This window comes from Linepithema humile, chromosome 7 (assembly GCF_040581485.1).
Source record: "Linepithema humile isolate Giens D197 chromosome 7, Lhum_UNIL_v1.0, whole genome shotgun sequence".
In the NCBI taxonomy this organism is placed as follows: Eukaryota; Metazoa; Arthropoda; class Insecta; order Hymenoptera; family Formicidae; genus Linepithema; species Linepithema humile.
This window is the reverse complement of record NC_090134.1, coordinates 1,058,406-1,077,785: the sequence shown is the minus strand read 5'-3', so window position 1 is coordinate 1,077,785 and position 19,380 is coordinate 1,058,406. Positions and strand designations below refer to the sequence as shown.

Here is a 19,380-nt window from a genome sequence, read left to right as displayed (position 1 = left end):
CCATATCCTTACGCATAAACTTACGCACTATGCAAGTTGTGTAAATATGTCCTTATTCTTTCTACTCAATTTTTCTGTTTTTTCTCTTTTTAAATTATTATTGCATTTAAAATAAACTTAATTTAATAAATATTATAAAGAGAAAAATTCTTTGTTTAAACAAATCGTAAGTATAAGAAATAATTCAATTTTTCATGTTCAACAAATTGAATAATTGTAATACAAGATGTTTCACGTTTATGACAAAAGAATAAATAAAAATGATTTAGTTATAATTTAGAAATTACGTAATCTTCTTCCAATGCAAATTAATAAGATTAGTTGATAAGTAACTAAACGGTGATGTAACTAAATGAGTGTTGCAACGCGTGAAGCTGCACATAAGTGATTCTTGAAGATGGTAGCACATGTGAGACAACTTGAAGTTACATTCGTCATGAAAATTGAATTGTGCATGAAAATTGAATTTCCATTCGTTATGAAGTAGCCATGAGCTTGCGTTTTGTACAGTTTAATTCATCGAGTGCAATGTATTACGCCGATATAGAGAAGAAAGATGCCCTGCATTAATAAAAACTACAAAGTAAGTTGAAATAGACCAAGAAAGGGAGTATAAATCGGTATGAAACATGAACGAGCATGCTAATACGAGACTGTACGTGACAAAATGAGATAGCATGACGCATAGCTGCTATCTCCCTCTCCCCCTTCTTCGTCGTTGTCGCCGGCCATGAAAATCGCGCACGCAGCATCCTTGCGCGCGAAACACGCGCACGCCGGTAGATGCACATTGTGTGTCTGTGGTTCGCGTGGCTGTACATACCTTGTGAATAGTGTATTTTAAGCCTTAGTTTTAACGAAATAACCGATTGAAGAAGAAGGCGGGAGAGCTATACATCGCGAAACGAAGAATAACGGAGAATATCGTGTGAGCGACGCAGAGGTAGGAGGAAGAGAGAGAGAGAAAGAGAAAGATGATTGATTACGGAACGTCAGAGACGGTCTTCGTCGTTGAAAAAAAGCATACACTGTCCATTTGAGGACAGGATAAACGTTCCCTAGGATCTTGCTACATGAATTACAAATCTAGTCGAACTTTGGAAGCCAAGTTTTCACGAGTTTTACGAATTAATATCTGCCCCCCCTCCCTCCTCCGTCTTCTATCTCATTTATTTGATCGCTGTGTCTTTCCCTGTCTCGTAATCTGTCCCTTTCTCTCACTCCCTCTTGCCGCAGACGAGTAGACCAGTATCGTTTTTCGTTTGTTTCATCTGTCTTTCTTTCCTCGGTCCTGAACATATCTGCCGTGGTGTTATTGGTTGGTTACTCGATCGGTCAGTTTGTTCATCGAGCCCGTGCCGTCATCTTGGCCAAGATCTCGTTCGAGCGAGTGATCCCGCGGTCATCGTGCGCGTCTGCCATTCACGACGGTTTCCTTTGTGTTCTTTCTCTATCTTTCTCTCTCTCTTTCTCTCTCTCTCTCTCTCTCTCTCTCTCCGTGTCCGGCACGCCAAGCACATAGTGTTGTCAAAAATCCGGCAGTAGCGCGCCGGAGCTGCACACAGCTGCCATTATTGTAACTATCTGGTTTTCGCTCGTAGCACCGTAAATACGCTCCAGTCCTTCCGGATTGATATCTGCGTGCAGTTTGCCATCGTCGTCGTTGTCATCGCTGTAGTTGCCCCGTTACTGTTATCGCCACCCTCATCGTCACCGTTACCGTCACCGTCATCGTCACAGTCACAGTTATTGTGGTCATCGTTGCCATCGCTGTCGCCGTTGCTCTCCCCTTCGCCGTCACTGTCGTCGCTGCCGTCGTTATCGCCGCTATTGTCGTCACCGCCGTCTCCGTCTCCGTCGTCGTCGTGGAAACAGTTGGTGAGAATGTGCTGTCGTTGAGGATAGCGTGCGTACGGAACATGTTTGTGCAACGACCATAGCAAGCGGCATCATCTTCGGCATCCCGCTAGACGCCGCCGGCTCTCTCTATACGGGAGCTAACCTTTTTAAGGGCTAAGGGTGCTTTCAGCACGTTTAGCTGGAACGTATTTGCCGTGCCCGGAGACAGCGGCACGGCTTGACAGCACGAGGACATGAAGTGGCTCGGCGCGAGCAGCGGAGGCGCCGGGGGCGAACCGGCATCCTCCATGCAGCTGCATCACACCTCCGCCAACGGTCACATATCCACGGTATATATATTTGCCTTTTCCATTTGCAATTGCTCCTTATTGAGCAATACACACGTATAACAGTTGTAAATCGAACGTGACTACAATAATTGCGACGTGCGAGATCGGCCGCCATAACCTCGACGAACGGTCGTGTACAGAGAGAATATGACCGTTTGCAAATGTCAGCATAAGTCAGCATAAGTGTTAATGTGTTTATAAAGATAGTAAATCGTGGGTTTTGTGGGTTCATGCATAGAGAACATAAAATGGTCTAAGTATATATAACATTTTTTCTGAATATGAGAAGCTATATTATAAAAACAATATTTGTTTCAGTATCAAGTTATTAATTGCATTTAAATTTTATAAGACTAAAGAATTTTGATGGAATAAATTTTAAAGCTGCAAATGTGAAAATAATAAAAATATTAATGATTTTTATTTTTATTTTTTTATATGAAAAAAAAGTTTATATATAAAAATAATGTACGCACAATCTAATATTGCTCAAGAAAGAGTTATCAATAGTTATTTTAATCAGTTATATGCGTGCTATAATATTACTAATTATTGATTTATTATTGTTATTAGGATACAGAACAGTGTGGACAAATTATGGCTGGCGGAGATAATATGCGAATTCAAGCTGGTCAAGCGCATCAGATAGGAGTGACTAGAACTCAAGATGATGCCATGGTTAGTTATGTGTTTCAACGACCTACAGAACCAGAATTTAACACTCAATCTTCAACATTTCAAACAAAACAAGCTCCAAGAGCTTGGGCTTTAGCAGATGACGTTATCGTCGATAATGTACGTATGACATTATATAGAATTGATTAAATAATTTATTGCAATGATTTTTTTTTATTAAGTGCAAAACCTGAATGAATGCATGCTTTTACTTTATTTTATAAGCGCAGAAGGTATAAGAAACTACATATTTATTAAATTCACATGTGCAGTTTATTATTTATTGTTGTGTTTTTTCTTTTTTGTGTGTAAAAAACTTAATTTTTATTAACAATAAAATTATTTGTGCGATAACGCAGTTAATTACATAATTAAAATAATTTATTTCAGAATCAAGAAAAGTGGAAATATTCCATGACAAAGCTTGGTGTGCCACAACAAAGTCAATCTCAACAACTTGGATTAACTATGAATAATGTACATCTAAGTAATGTTCCATATGAGATACATCCCATGCAATTAAAAGTAAGTAATAAGTGTCAACATTTTGATTTTAATATTTTATAAAATTATTTATATATACTAAATTATAGAATTATATAATTTTCTACACATTTTTTGATAAAAATGTTTTATGTTACAGAGTGGAGCACCTGGTGCAGAACATTTGGTTTATCTCAACAATCAGATGACTGCTCAACAACAAGTTGCGCTCTTTCATCACCAACAACAACAGCAACAGCAACAATTCAGAAATGGACAGGTAAGTCTCTCCATAATTGAAGTTATACCGAATACCATTCGCTCTTGCATATAGGACGCGTTAACGGATCCTACGTACTTATTAACATCACACCAATTAGCTTTTTGTTTTCTGAGAAATAATAGATAGATAATATATGTCTTACATATAAAGAATTAAAAAATACGAGAATTTTTGTCACCTCTAACAATTGTAATTTATATAATGGGGATAAATACGATTAACACTTTGCATTTAAAGCAAATTAAATATTCTGCTGCGTAAGCAGATTGTTAAATCTAAAAGATTTTAGAAAAATTGCCTTTGTCAATTTTTAAAACAAAGTGCAATTTGGGATGTGAAATGAGATACGAGTACGTGAAATGTGTATACATATATATATTATTTAAAATTCCCTGTTTCGGTAGTACCAAATTATTGTAGCATCTTCTGCTTTGCATATGAAAATTTTACTTTTAGTGCTGTTTGCCAAACTGATTTGCAATCTCTAATAATCTTTGTTGCACGTTTTGAGAAAGAGAATTTTCACTACAAATTGAAATGTATACATGAAAGAGAGAGGATTTGTCTATTTCATATTTCTCTGTTTCGTTCTATTCGAATATTTGGTTATATATGAAAGTTTAATTAACAACTTTCATTATTGAATCACAAAATAATTTGCATAAATATGGTTCAAATACGCAAATATGGCGGTACATAGTGTTATAATATTTTTAAAATAAAAAGTTAACTTTAAATTTAAAAAAAAGGAAACAAACAAAAAGGCAAACGACAATTTTCAACATTTTCTATGTTTACCAACTTTTGATGTAATTATGACTTTTCCAAAGAACCTTGTTATTAATACATTTAACAATTTATGGCTATAGATAATAATATTGAATATTTAACTACGAATAAACATTGTTAATTTATTTTATCTCATCTCTATCATATTCTCATTAAACATGAATGATGTGAATATGTTGAGATCAATCAAAATAATGGATGACTACCGCGTATAACTATTATACCGCAATGTTTTCCAAATCAATTATAAAGTAATAAAAGTGAGCAATTATGAAACTATTAAAAATATTAACATTTAATAATTATGTTAAAATCATTAAAAGTATACTATTATTAATTCTGTTGTTTTAAAACGTTACATTTGCTTTGATATTGCAATTATCCTTATATTGTTTTACAGAATCCATCATCATTAAGATAATTATTTTTCGAATACAATAATAATATCAAATCTCATCAATAATAAGAATCTAGATTCTTGATCTTACAATTAGTATACTTAACTTCTTCGCAATAACACATATTGCTGACTCGACCTATGAAAATAAATTCTTTGTTGGTTTTGACACCTACTTGTACATATTTTCACATATTTATTGTGTTAACATTACGTTTTTCTTTGTTTATAAAGTATAAATCTGCAATAACAGCATAAATACATAAAAACTGATATATCAGCACAATTTTTTGGGGGGAAACACGACTTTATCCCAATAACGCAATTTAATATAATTTAAATTAATTATTATTCTTTCTTTTTTGCATCTCTAATCTGCAATTATATACTTGATTTATTTCAAATATTGAAAATGCAAGAATGTATGGAGCCTTTTATTTCTATTGTTTTTCTTTATTATTTTTTCTTGATATAGCTTATAAAACATATAATATGTAAGAAAATTAATTTTTTATATTTTTATATTTTACTTTAGACTCATTTTAAATAATTTTTAAAATTTTATATTTAATTGTTCTTCGCTATTGTTGGCTATATGTAAGATATTTAAGTAATGTTTTCATATTTAATTAGACAATAATAGGCAACTTTTTTGTGTCCGTATAATTTATATTTTTTACACAAATACACAATTTTATTAGTTTCGCAATTCAATAAGAGAAACTACCGCGGATTCGTACGAATTTAAACAGCACTGCGACGGCGTGTCCCGTCCGCGGCGTTTCGCCGAAAGATTAGCAAAGTGACCGTCAGGGGCGCCCTGTTCGAGAGCGTCGTTCTTTGTTTCGGTTTGGAGCGCAGTCTCCGTCTGACGAAGCGCAGAGCCCGGTGAGGAAAATTCGAGGTGCGCGGTAACGAGAGAGGAGAGAGAGAGACAGGACGACGGGAACGGACAAACTGAGACGCTTATTAAGAGCTCTCGCCGGGTGACGACGCGTCTCGCGCGGTATGTTCGGACGGACGTGGGAGCAGCTTTGCCGCGAGAACAATCGAATCGGTTCGACTCGCTCCCTCTGTAAATAAGCGCGCGGCTATATTTATGAGTAAGTGAGTGTGTGCAAAGTGTGTGGCGAAAAGAGAAAGGAGAAGGAGGTGGAGGAGGAGCAGTAAGAAGAAAAGAGTGTAGAGGCGTCGAGAAGGAGGTATCGGAAGTGTCGAAGCAACGAGGGCGCATTTGACAGCAGGCGAATGCTCTTTCTCTCGCCTTCCTCGCGCCTGTCTCCTTCTTTCGCTGTTTCTCTCTCTCTTCATCTACGCTCGCCAGTGCTCGCTAGTTGTACCGAGTGTATGTGCTTGTGGTGGTCACACTGTAGCTCTCTCCGGTGTGTCGCGTTCGCGCGGCGATTTGCATTGTTTGGCCGGCGGCGGCACAACATTGTTCGCGCGCGACTCTTGGTTTACAAGAGAGAAAGAAGGAGAGAGTGAGGTGGGATCATATTCACGCTGGTTATTGTGCACGAGCAAGCGCGAGGAAGATCGAAGAGACGAGACAAAACCGCGAGACGACGACGCTCGAGGGTGGAGTAAAAGTATTGCCAACGTTTTTGTATACGTGCAATTTCATTCGTCCGTGTGCTCGCCGTCGTCGTCGGCGTCGTTATCGCCGTTGTTGTCGTCGTCGTCGCCGTCGTCGATTGCTGCCGCCGCCGCCGCCGCCGCCTTCGGTGTTGAGCGCGCCGCGACGGGGGTTGCCGACATCGCCACCGACGTATCCGCATCGATTGCCGGCCACCGATCTGCCGGGTATAACTGTAGTGTGCGTGTAGTGAGAAAGAAGAGGAGAAGAAAAAAGTGTCGCCGCGTGTCGACGTTTTTGAGTTTTTCGCATTACGTGTTGTTTTCGGCGTACTATCACGGGGTTAACGGTGAATTTCTCGAACGTGACGCACCGCACCGACGACGACGCCGCCGCCACCGCTGCCGCCGCCGTCGCCACTGCCACCGCTGCGACCTTGGAGACAGTGGAGAGTTTCGGAATCGGGTACGGCCAGGGAGCGGGCGCGAGTACAGGCGACTGGATGAAACCGCCGGGGGATTTATTTCTTTACTGCGACATGAAGGATCTGACGGGAGCCGTGGGAGATATGGTATTATTATTGTTTATTTGTTTGTTTGCGTACCGCAAACCATCAATGTACTTGCGATTCGATCGCGGCTTTAAAACCGCGCCCGCTTCGCGATGCGCCAGGCTGTTCCGCGCCGTGGCGTCGTGTCGTCTATCCTAGACTAGCCCTAGCTTAACTTAGCCTCGCGCGTCACTCCTTTCATCGTCTCTGATTAGTATAGGTTATGTTCGTGATCAGTGAACGTGACGTACGGTAAACGCGCTTCGGCGTGTTTTCTGTGCATGTCCGTTCCATATATCCACATCTTCTGCACTTGCAATTTTTCTCTTTCGTTATTGTTTTCTTCAACTATTCAATACATACACTTATTTTATTTTGGAAAAGTGTAGTGTGGTATTATAAGCACATGCGTGCATCGTAACATTTACATTAAACTTTCATTGTTTTATTAACGAAAAATTAGTTTTATTCAATTAATAAAAATGTAATTACAGTCCTTATTTTTTTGGGTTGTACTTTTATATTTTTTTATATCTAAAATAAATCAAGTGTATAATTGTTTAAACATCGAATGGATAAAAAGAAAGAGGAATTTATAGGTTAGCATAGAACGTGTAGCTAGAAAAACAGTTAGTAATCTTGAATGAATTATGTAAATAAAATTTGTTAGCTGAAGGAGCATTATGAGTGCTCTATGGAATTTTTCCACTTGAGCAATTGTATTTGCTTTATATATAAAGTTGATTTTGTGCCTTTCTTACATGGCAGCATATGACTCATCATTTGTAGCATCATGGTCACTTTATCTATCTTCTAGAAAAATCTGGAAAAATAGAAGCTACTGAAATATCCACTGGTACCAGAAGTTTGAACACAGAAATGAGATTTATAAAAAATGAGTTTAGAATAACAAATTAAAATATAAGTTACATATTATATATGAACTCGATTTATCGATATTTTATTATTTTTATCAGTAATAATAAATATTGATAATTGCTATTTAGCATCACTTATCAACCTGTTATTACAGTAAAATATGCAGAAAAAGCAAAATCTATATTTTGCATTAAATACAAGATTATATAAATAATTATATAGAATATTTATGTTAAAAATATTTGATTAATTTATTAATTTTTATCAATTTTTTTTTGTAATAAAATATTTGTTTTTTTTTTTAATCAACTTTATCTGATATTCAGATTAAAGTAAAGTTTTATTCCAAAAGTAACAAGTTCGAGGAATTGAAGCACACGTGTTTTGATGATTTCCCAAATAACATTATTTTTCAAAGTGTTTCGTTTTTTCTTCTGCTTTTTACATATAAACAATAATTAATTTAGTGTAACGTTTATAGCACAAATATGTTTTGTTTTCTTTTAACATTTTATTTGTAATGGAGTTCATAATTAATTTAATTCATGAATAATTACAAGACAAACATGCCTTAAGGTGAAAATTTGTATTTATATGTTCTGAAATTCGTGCAATTCAGTTTGTTTTTCAAGCTACTTCGAGACATGAGTCTAATTTGGTTATTAATCCGGATATTTACAGTATTATTTATTGTGACTTTTACGTGTGTGTTAGAAATGAAAGTTAAGTCGACTAAGGATAATATCTATTTAGTGATTCATCATAAAGATAACACTGAAATATTTTACATTTCTAAGTCTGAAATATTTATTTTTTTCGAAAACATAAAAGAATACATATACAGAAGATAATTACATATTTTTAAAAAATAAATATGATAAACATAATTTCTTTTTTATTAAATTTGTTTTTCTTTAAAGTTATCAAGATCGTTAATGTTTCTTTTGATTAAAAGAAAGGAATTCACATTTCTCTTCGACATGTTACAGTTGATTATATATTATCATTATCTATAATTACTATCTACTATCTATAATAATTATTATTATCCATTATCAGTCATTTTATTTAAAAAAGCAGCTATTATTGAACACGTTATAAATCGAGCAATTGAATTTTGATTCATTATAGTTAAAAAGAAGGGGAAAAATAGATGCGTATAATCAAGTGCAAAGTAATAAGCAATGAAAAGAATGCCGAAATAGATGATACTTGTGTTCTATTGCTGACTTTCTTTCTGACGTAGTTGGTTGTTACAACGTCAAACGGCTATTACTGACACTCATACGTAATTCTTACGTAGTCAGCTGTTACGTCGCGCGCGAAAGGAAACTTACGTATTTGATAAATGTTACACAAGATCAGTATTATTTTCCGATTACTCCGATTGTTTCATAATCGTTTCCGCCTGGTCTTATCTGGAACAGCAGACTGGAAGGAATCTGAGTCATTAGTCTTGTCGCGTATATACATCAGGCGGGCAATTGCGATTGTAAACTATGAAATGTAAAACAATGTCAATATCAAGGAACATGATAACGAAGTTTTTCTGCATTAATCTTATCGTGTTAATATCTATGGCGTTTTTAAATGCTTCGAACATTAATTTTATCGTGAAAAAAATGTGACAGTAAAATTCACGGAGCAACTTTGAATAGAGAAGCACTAAGAGTTTTATAAGCGATTAATGACAACCGTATTTCTTTATCAGATTAAGAATTAATTACGAAGATGTTTAATATGGAAAAGCGAAGTTGAATGAAGATGTATCAAAATGTATCTCATATTAGATTTAAGTGCTAAAAGAAAAGCGTTTCTCAATATAGATACAATATTAGTGAGTTTAATTTTTTATTCAGAAATTATATTGTGTTTTTTGCAAAAAAGATGAATATTATTTTTGCACGTTTTAACATGAAACTCATCGAAATTCAATCTTTAATTCCAAATACACACGAAAATCTGTGGGGTATTTGTACAATTATGCGAAAAGGTTCATTTATCATGGGGTAGACGCATGTCATTGAACTTTATGCGTAATATAATATCGGTAATCGATAGTTGGTTGTGTCGAGTTGGAGTCTCGAAGTTTGGCGGTGAGAGAGACGAGTTGCGTGTTCATTATCGGCACGAATTCAATGCACATGGGACTTTCCACTGACCGGTGCATGTAGAATGGATTCACTGTTCCTTATCTGCGCATATATACTGCATCGAGTATGCTCCTTTCCACATATTATCAAGTATAGCGATCAGATTACGCGTTGAAACTTATTTATTTTTATCATGAAAATTGATTTTTGGAGCATCAACTTTTAGTATTATTTTTGCACAGCTTTGATAGCACATATTACAATTTTTCCGTATTTTAACACGATCAAACTTGATTAAGTTAAACGCGAAGCTTAATCGGAAAGCTAATTATTAATTACCAATTGTAGAACTTGTTATTAAAGATGTTTTGAAAATAAAGAAAATTGTTTCTTTTGGTGTATAGGGCTGGCTTAGAAGAGAGATCGTCGTAAAAGAAAATATGTTAGTTTTCAGGAGTGCATATTTTCAAAAGCAACTGATAATAATTACAACACATTGACCTTTGTACAAATAACTGTGCACGGATGAATGTATCGATATACATAATCCATAGCGCGATAGAGTACGTACACACGACGACGGTGCCGTCACCGTGCGTATTGACCCATAGAGCGCGGGACTCGTCTTCTCTCTCGTCGTGCGACTGATTCCCTGCGAGTAGACTGGAGGACAGTGGCCGTGACCCGCGGCCGTGGGCCCCGGGGAGAGGGGTCGGTGGCCCCGTGGCAGTTTAACGACGTCCACGCCGCGCCGCACCGTCGAGGAGAACGTGGGAGTGCGATGAAGACCTGATGGGGGATCGGGGGGGACGAGAGTGAGCACGACGAGCTGAGGTGGGATGAACCGGTGCAACTCATCTGCTGGCTGGATAGCTGGACAGAGAAAAGATCGAGCGGCAAACTAGCGTGCGGATAATCTAACATTCTTTTGCACTCGCCCACCTAGGCTCGCATTCGTGCTCACCGTTCACCATGAAAGTCGAGTTTAGAGTCCATGTTCCGTTGTGCGTCGAAGCAAAACCTTTGGGGGAACTTGGCTGAAAACTTGGTCAAAAATTGCGAAATTAATATTTTTTTATTTCCACATAAGTAACAATTTGCTCCTTCATATATCGAGTCTTTTTTTTTCGAGTCTTCGTTCGTTGAGGCAAATTTATCCAAATGTCTACAGAAAGCGTAGAAACATTCATAAAATACAATAATCACGGATATGTATCGCTGATGATACGCACCTAAATTTTACAACAGCTTATTTATTATTATTATTATTATTATTATTATTATTTATTTATTATTATGTATGAAATTTGATATACATTTTAACAATTTCCTGTTGAAATCCGAAATCATAAATTTTTGCGTGTTATCAGCTATCAATCCAGGATAACTTGATGCTCTAAATATTAAAACAACTAATTTTTTTCTGTTTTAAAAAAATCAAAAGTCAGCAGATCATTAACCGATGGAAAATTGGAAAAATAGACCGAGTCCAAAATTCCAGTCTATAATCTCAGTTTTCTTCTCCGAATTCTCCTAACAGTATGCAACAAAAAATGAACAGTTACTATTGAAAGCTGACGGTTACGATCGGCTTTTTGCAAAAGTTCCACTTTCCGGCATAGAAGTGGTCAAGATCGATATCAGTTGCGACGCGACTCACATAACCGACTTGAAGCGACAGATAAATGCTAAAGCGCGTGCGCTCTCTTTCTCTCTTTCTCTTATTGCTTACATCTGAGACGTCACGCGTATTTGTAATAACGCTATCTTTTCCTCCTCTATGCGAATCGATCTCGTGGCTCTTCTCCATTTAACATACGGATTGTTCTAGTGAGATTACTTCCAATAGAACGACTGTTCCCTCGGCCGTTCGTTGCACAACACAAGAGCAACGTGACACACGAGGGGTCGACGTTGGCCGGGCATGGCTTTCTCACTCGTATGTGCCTTTTCCTTTACTGCTTCTTCCCCTCTTTCTCATCTTTTCTCTTCCGGGGCAAAAACCAGTTTGGTTCGGAGAAAGAAAATATTACCGTTTTATTCGTTCAACAGATGAAATAGACAATAAAGAGAAGAAGAGAGAAGAGATAATATTCTTTGTCTTTTTGTTGAAAGCCCGCTTTAACGCTCGTTTAAAATGATTCTGCTCTCGTATCAAGATACACGATTTTGATATCTGCACTTTAAGGTAAAATAAATTATGTTAATCTTTTTGTTTGGATGTTCCCGTTAAATTTTCGTGAGAACTTGTTTCATCGCGTTAGACTTTCCGAATCTTGTTCTCTCTGTAGAGAAAACTTGTATTTTTTCCAAACTTATATTTTATCTTAGAAGTAAGTAAAAATTTTTTAATTATCTTAGTAAATTTTTTATGGAAAGATACCAGGTATTTTAAGGATCAAAATTATATCTGTGAGACTAGAAAACTAAAATTAGAGGTTGTAATATTTTTCTGGATACATTGCTGTGCAGCGAACTTAACATAATTAAGCTCGTAGACTTTTTATAATCTTATAATCTGTAGCATATAATTGAAATTTATGACGGATATAAAATAGAATTTTTCTACCTGCTGGTTTGATTTTTATTAGCCATTTATTTTTTTTCTACTTTTGATAGTTTTTGCAGTTTTTTAATTTTCTTTATAAATGTGTTTAAGTGCGATGCTTATAAGCAATTTTCTTTTATTTTATTTTTGTTATTTCTCTCTCTTTTCGCTCGCTTACTCAGATGCGCGTGTTCTCTTTTCATTAACCTTTTTCTTTTCGGGCTTCCCTTTCTCTATTCGGTTACGTTTAACGTACAAAAGCGTCTCCGACAGCCGGTAACGCGGTCGATACTCACGGCATGTCGCCCTCGGCTGACCGAGCTTCACCCTTACTTTTACCCTTACTTTTACCCTTACTTTTACCTTACCGAACCTTTAGACAGATCCATCACCTCGTTCTGCATCACTTTGTTATCCCCTTCTTCCCATCTGCATGCGAAGCAGCGATACAGTAATCGTCGACGTATCCAGCTGATGCTCCTCAATTGTTGCTATACAATTGAAAAGGCCAAGAAAACTCGAGATATTTTTTTGGGAAATATCAGAGAAATCTGAGAGAAGTGTAAATCACTAGAATTCATTGATTTTTCTTGATTTTGGAATTAGTAGTGGAAAATCGATTCCTAAACGGGACGAAGAATTTCTAAAAGATAAATAGTTAGTAATTTTAGGGCGATATTTCAGTCTTGTTTTAAATAAAAAAAAATTTTTTTTGAGCGCACTTTCTAGAGTAGCGAATAACGAAATTTTCTGTATCTTTAGCAAGTGGAATAAAGTAATGTTTGGTTTGGTTGGCATACTATTTACTTGTTAATAATTAAAATTTTCAAGAATTGGAACGGATCAGATTGATAATAACCAGTGTTTTGCAATAGCCGCTGAGTTTAGACCAATAATTTTGATCTAGGTCAAATTATTTGACAAATAAATGTTAGGCAAATACTTGTGGATGTTTGATTATTTTGTTTTTAAATTTGGTGCAATACAACTTTTCTAGGACAAAATCATTTTTGAACTTTTGATCGTAAAAAAACTTGTCTTATGTGCTTTTTAGATATGCATCGAGATTAATTGCAATTATTTCTCATTTTGTGAGTTCCGATAAAACTTGCAATTGGTTCCGAGAGAAATGAAAAATTTATTTCCGAATTATGAAAAGTTGAAATTGAAATAACTTTTCGATTTTGGTTGCGTGTCGCAATCAAGGTGATGTATCGTGACTTTGAACTCGCTGTGTCACATTATGCGTTCGGTGCACCCGCATCTAGAATACTGCGATCTGTAGGCGTCCCTCTTTCTCTCCATCTCTTCATAGAGGTTACGTCACTAACTTCCAGTTAGGTGAGGTCGGGATCAGTGCTGCGTGCGAAGTCCGGGTCACGATTCGTCTTTATTTGCTTTGAATTCAAATATTTTCGCCGTAATTGCGATTTAGTTAAACACTTCAGAAACTGAGTCCATCATTAATCATCATGCTCAAATAAGCCTGATTGTTTTATGATAATTTTTAAAAAGTAATTTTTGTATATTGATAAGAATAATAAAACTCTGATTTTTTAAATAAAAACTTTCAGATAATTTTTACTGAAATATGATGTTATGCATGTAATGCTGCAATTTTCCAAACAATTTTCGACAGTGATAAAAACAAGTTGCCAATGTGTACTACAATATGTACTCTTTTTTTTAATTTCAAGGCATCTATTTTTGTTCAGCATATGAGACACACACACACACACACGCACGCACGCACGCGCGCGCGTATAGGTAGATTACATTATATTACACAATATATATTATTAAGAAGAAATCATTCTCTTATAAATCATTTAATTTTGATAAATTTTTTCAAATATGATTATTTTGACTTATGATGCGCAATCAATGATTCTTCAATACATCAATTAAGCAAATAATCGATTTATTTTAGAATCTGTTCTTGAAATCGATTTAAACCAAATATATTTTTAAGAACAGTAATGGATACAATGGGTCAGTGGGATGTGATGTTAATTATACCACTGCTCATCAAAGAAATATAATTTTGTTGATTTGTTGTTTGAACGAACGAACGTGATATATCGCTAAGAATTGTTAATCATGTCGTAAATGTTTAATTTACTAATGCAAGTGGCGAATGGTCATTTCCTGGTGTCTGCACGAAGGGGGAGTTTCGTGTCAACACTTTGCGCGCTTCAAAATAGTGTTCATTGACCTCCTGGATTTATGATCTATTTTTTTATTTTGTTTTAGATCGCTCCCTCGGCAAAAAAGCTTTGGGGCGTGGACGAGGGTGGCTCCAAGGACGAAGGAGGCGTAAAAGGCGGTGGGACCTTGCTTCACTTGGGCGACCACCCGGCTACTATGTGGCGAGATACCACCTGGAGTACGTCAGGTACGTATTCGTGCGATCACGCGCGATTATGTTGACCCCTGTCGAGCTGCCCCCCCCCCCCCCCACCTTGTACAAATAAAAAAACCAATAGCGCAAAATTATAAGCTATTTGTGAGCTTTCATATTCCGCAAATTAAAATTTTTGATGTCACGCTGAGCATGAATTTAATGTTTTTCGTGGGGGGGAGAGGGGGGAGGCCTGAGTCGATATCGACTCAGCCCCCCCACCGCTTAAAAATAACAATATTGGATCAATCTTTGCGGTAGAATTAAGAGTTATTTATGAGCTTTTGAACTGATATAGTTTCGATTTTTAAGCTCACCCCCTTAGTCTTCAAACAATCCTTAATTGATGGAACTCAAGAGAGAAGTACTAGAAAAAAAAAAAAAATACATTATATTTCAAACGTAGTATAAAATTCCAAGAATAAACCTTTAAAATATGCGCATTTTGATTATTGAGTTGCAACCACTTTACAAAAAAACCATCTCTTATCTTCCTAACACAAGAGAGAACTATACTTAAAATGAAAAAAATTAATTATTTTTCAACTAAATATCATTTATCCATTTATATGCTCACAAAATATGTGCATTTCCATTACTGAATTGCAAGCCCTTTATAAAGGAATCATCCCGCATCTCCCGGCACAAGAGAGAACTTAAAATTAAAGAAATTAACTATTTCATGACCAAATATCGTTTATCGTTTTATGAGCTTTTAAAATATGTATTTTTTTATCTTGCAAATACTATAAATTAAAAAAAAAGTTATATATATATAAACTAAAAATTTGCACAACTGATTTATATATATATATATATATAAATCAGTTGTGCAAATTTTTAGTTTATATTTTGACACTTGAATCTTAGTATATATTCTTTTTTATAAATTGTTTTTTTATAATTTAAATTATACTGTTATATTACTGGAAAATTAGATGCAGATATTTAATTTTATTATAAGATAACTTTTAATAATTTCCTTACATCTATTTAAAAGGAATATGAAGTACACAAAATAGATGTGTACTTTATATTCCAATTCATTTTGCAATTCAATAATGGAAATGCACGTACTTTGTGAGCACATAAATGGATAAACGATATTTAGTTGGAAAATAATTAATTTTTTTCATTTTAAGTAGTTCTATCTTTAATAATTCTTTCTTGTGTCGGGAAGATGAGAGATGGTCTTTTTGTAAAAGGGTTGCAACTCAATAATCAAAATGCGCATATTTTAAAGGTTTATTCTTGGAATTTTATACTACGTTTAAAAGATAATGTATTTTTTCTTTTTCTAGTACTTTTCTTTTGAGTTTTATCAATTAAGGGTTGTTTGAGGACTAAGGGGGCGAGCTTAAAAATCGAAACTATATCAGTTCAAAAGCTCATAAATAGCTCTTAATTCTACCGCAAAGATTGATCCAATATTGTTATTTTTAAGCGATGGGGGGTCTGAGTCGATATCGACTCAGGCCTCCCCCTTCTCCCCCCCACGAAAAACATTAAATTCATGCTCAGCGTGACGAGCTCCAAAATTTTAATTTACGGAATATGAAAGTTTATAAATAGCTTATAATTTTGCGCTATTGGTTTTTTTATTTGTGCAATGGGGGGGGGGGCAACTCGACAGAGATATTATGTTGTATTGTATTGTTTAGTGGAATTTTGATTATGTGTGGCTGGCAAGCACAGTTGTGCACTTACGAAAATCGAATATGATCAAGAGAAGTAATAGAAACCGTTTGGATAAACGTGATTGTCACAAACAATATATTTGAATGTTGTACACAATTCTAATCGAACAGTGATGCATTGTTAAATTACTGGTAATATCGATGACAATTTTAAATGGCTATAAAATTCATGGCAAATTTTTGCACTAAAAAATGTATAGCGAGTTATTGGATATTCAATCATTTAATGATAATTGAAGCGTTAAATTAAGCATTTAATTAATCATTTATTTTATTAACAAAAAGAAGGTTGTTGAAGTCTTGAAGTTGACCAAAGAATTGTATATTTGGAAATGTAAACATTAAATTTATCGATCGCATCTTATATGCGAAAGGCGATGCGGGAAATACGAGATACGGAACGATACTGCGTATTTTACATCGTGCACACTTATTGATTGATACGGTATTAAAAGGATAGATATATACACGTGTGCGGGTACAACCCGTTCGTTGCTACCGTCTTTGATTGGTCCAAAGAGAACTGACCGCTAAGGTTTTTCGCAGTTTTCACGATTCATTAAATGATGATAATGACTAAAGTAAAAAATATTTTTGGAAATTCTTGTATTATTTTTATTTTGATTCTTTCTGATTTAATTCTTTTATTCATGAAATAATACTTCATGAAATTTTAAGAAATTTATAAACGGCTCACGTGGAATTTAAAAAGTAATAAATTCGAGAATTTTGTATCTTGTTTTAGATATGTATTTCCTATTAATTGATGTATATTAAATGTCTTTGTATATTGCTTGATATAACACATAATATCATGGAAACGTAAGCGTGCTATGTGAATAGAGATTCATTCTCTAGGTTCTTCAAATTATGAGTATGAGATAAGCTGTATAATTAGAATGCTAGATATCATAAATCTTGATGTTATTGAGATTAATCGCACATAATGTGTATTGTCTAATCTGAAAGTATATAAAATATTTTACGTGATATTTCATGTAGATTGGAGTAATATTTAATTTTATACTACAGCAATTTTTATAGTTTTTACATGTAAATTTTCTGATTATTATATATAGTAATTATTATATATTTTCGAATTTTAAAGAGTTGCCACAGGCAATTGTAAAAGGTGGAATAAATAAATTCAAATTTTAAAGAGTTGCCACAGGCAATTGTAAAAGGTGGAATAAATCCGAGCTAAATCTTTATTGGTACGTTAATGAAATTTTAAAGTCTCGAGATGTGCACAGAAATATACACATAAACGTCTAAACATCATACGCTTTAAAAAAGAAATCAGAAAACTCATCTCGGAATGTTAAAATATTTATGGCAGTTCGTAATATGTACTTTAGCATTCATTACATTTGGAATCATGAAATAAGGATGAGACATTACAATGGACATCAGGATTGATTGAAAAATCCATTTTATGTTATTTAATTTTAATTTTATGTTTAATCGCATCAAACGTTTGTCAGATGTAATTCTAATTATGAGACATTATAGTATTAATATTGAGTCAGATGTATCGTTCACGGAAGTATTTAATAAATTTTAAAGTATATATTGCACTATCAGTACACTTGTCATAACAAAGAACTATTTTTTGAAAAAATTAACTTTACAAAAATTAAAGTTGTTGCAAAAAATTACAGTATAAATAAAAGTTATTTTTTCTATTTTTTTATTTTTCTAAATTTTATTTTTACTAACCAATGTAATTTTTATTTTGCATACGTGCATAACAATGACAATGAAAATAATAGAGATAAATGCATATACATATTTTTCTATGTCATTACGGTAATTTTGTACTGACAATGCGATATGGCATTCAGTGGATATATATATATATATATATATATATATATATATATATATATATATATATATATATATATATACAGGGTGTGCGGAAAACACCTGATTTCTCGTAAGAGTGGTGTGCACCGGCTTCGACGGCGACGGCGACGGCGACGGCGACGGTAGCCGTGTGTGCGTCACACCGCGATAGGTGCAACGCGGCTGTTGCCATGGCGACAGACGCCCGGCATCAACGGCGGAAGGGGCAACGTCCCAACGCCCAGGATTGTACCTACTGATCCACCCCGACCGACCGACCGACCGACCAAACGAACGAACGAACGAACGAACGAACGAACGAATGAACGAACGAATGAACGAACGAACAAACCAACCCCTGAGCGATCATCCACCTGGACATTGTCGCGTCGCCGTTATATTGACGTCATATGAAACAGTCACATCATTTTAAATTGCGGAAAAAATTGTTCTATACATATAGGAGTCTATTGGAATTTCAATTGATATGATGCCTTTCGCCGTAGCTGCATTTTGATGAAGGCGAATTAACTGTTTGTATAAAATCTGCTTCTGTTGCTCTCTTTTTGTATCGATAAAATTCTTTTGGCGTAATAGCATGCCTCTTAGATCTTTTCCAAATGGATATATCTACGAACGCATTTTGTTGAATTAGATTTGTTTGGATGGTGCGAATATGTTTTGCAGAACTTCTTTCTGAAACGTCTTAGGAATTTTCTACCCTTTTGTTAGTGCGAGAGAAAAATTAGATGATCCAATGTGATGCAATGAACTACAAAGAATCTTGTGTCCAAGATTTAAAAAGAAATAGAAATTGTATTATATATATAAATAAATATATTTTATATATATAAAAATAAGGATTATGTTATAAAGTTTATAACATAATTCTTATTTTTGATGAAAATGGGAGGAATGACATTATTTTTGTGATATCTGCATTTTTATAGAGCAAGAAGATATGAACGGAAT

General features: G+C 34.9%; 1 protein-coding gene across 12 annotated transcripts in view; it reads left to right on the top strand.

Annotated features, from left to right (window-relative positions):
- Positions 1 to 437: 437 nt before the first annotated feature.
- Positions 438 to 19,380, top strand: part of pum (pumilio) — a 79,639-nt gene continuing 60,696 nt past the window's right edge. For 7 of the 12 annotated variants that reach the window (XM_067359454.1, XM_067359453.1, XM_012377958.2 and 4 more), the window contains exons 1-6: positions 745 to 943; positions 1,602 to 2,189; positions 2,763 to 2,984; positions 3,255 to 3,389; positions 3,508 to 3,627; positions 14,716 to 14,857. In XM_067359454.1, coding sequence (XP_067215555.1) covers positions 2,094 to 2,189; positions 2,763 to 2,984; positions 3,255 to 3,389; positions 3,508 to 3,627; positions 14,716 to 14,857 — 715 coding nt within the window. In that variant the 5' untranslated portion in view covers positions 745 to 943; positions 1,602 to 2,093. Of the gene's footprint in view, positions 584 to 744; positions 944 to 1,185; positions 2,190 to 2,762; positions 2,985 to 3,254; positions 3,390 to 3,507; positions 3,628 to 6,826; positions 6,964 to 14,715; positions 14,858 to 19,380 lie in introns of those variants that run through there. The other 5 variants (XM_012377955.2, XM_012377954.2, XM_012377961.2 and 2 more) reach the window with 5 other exon arrangements.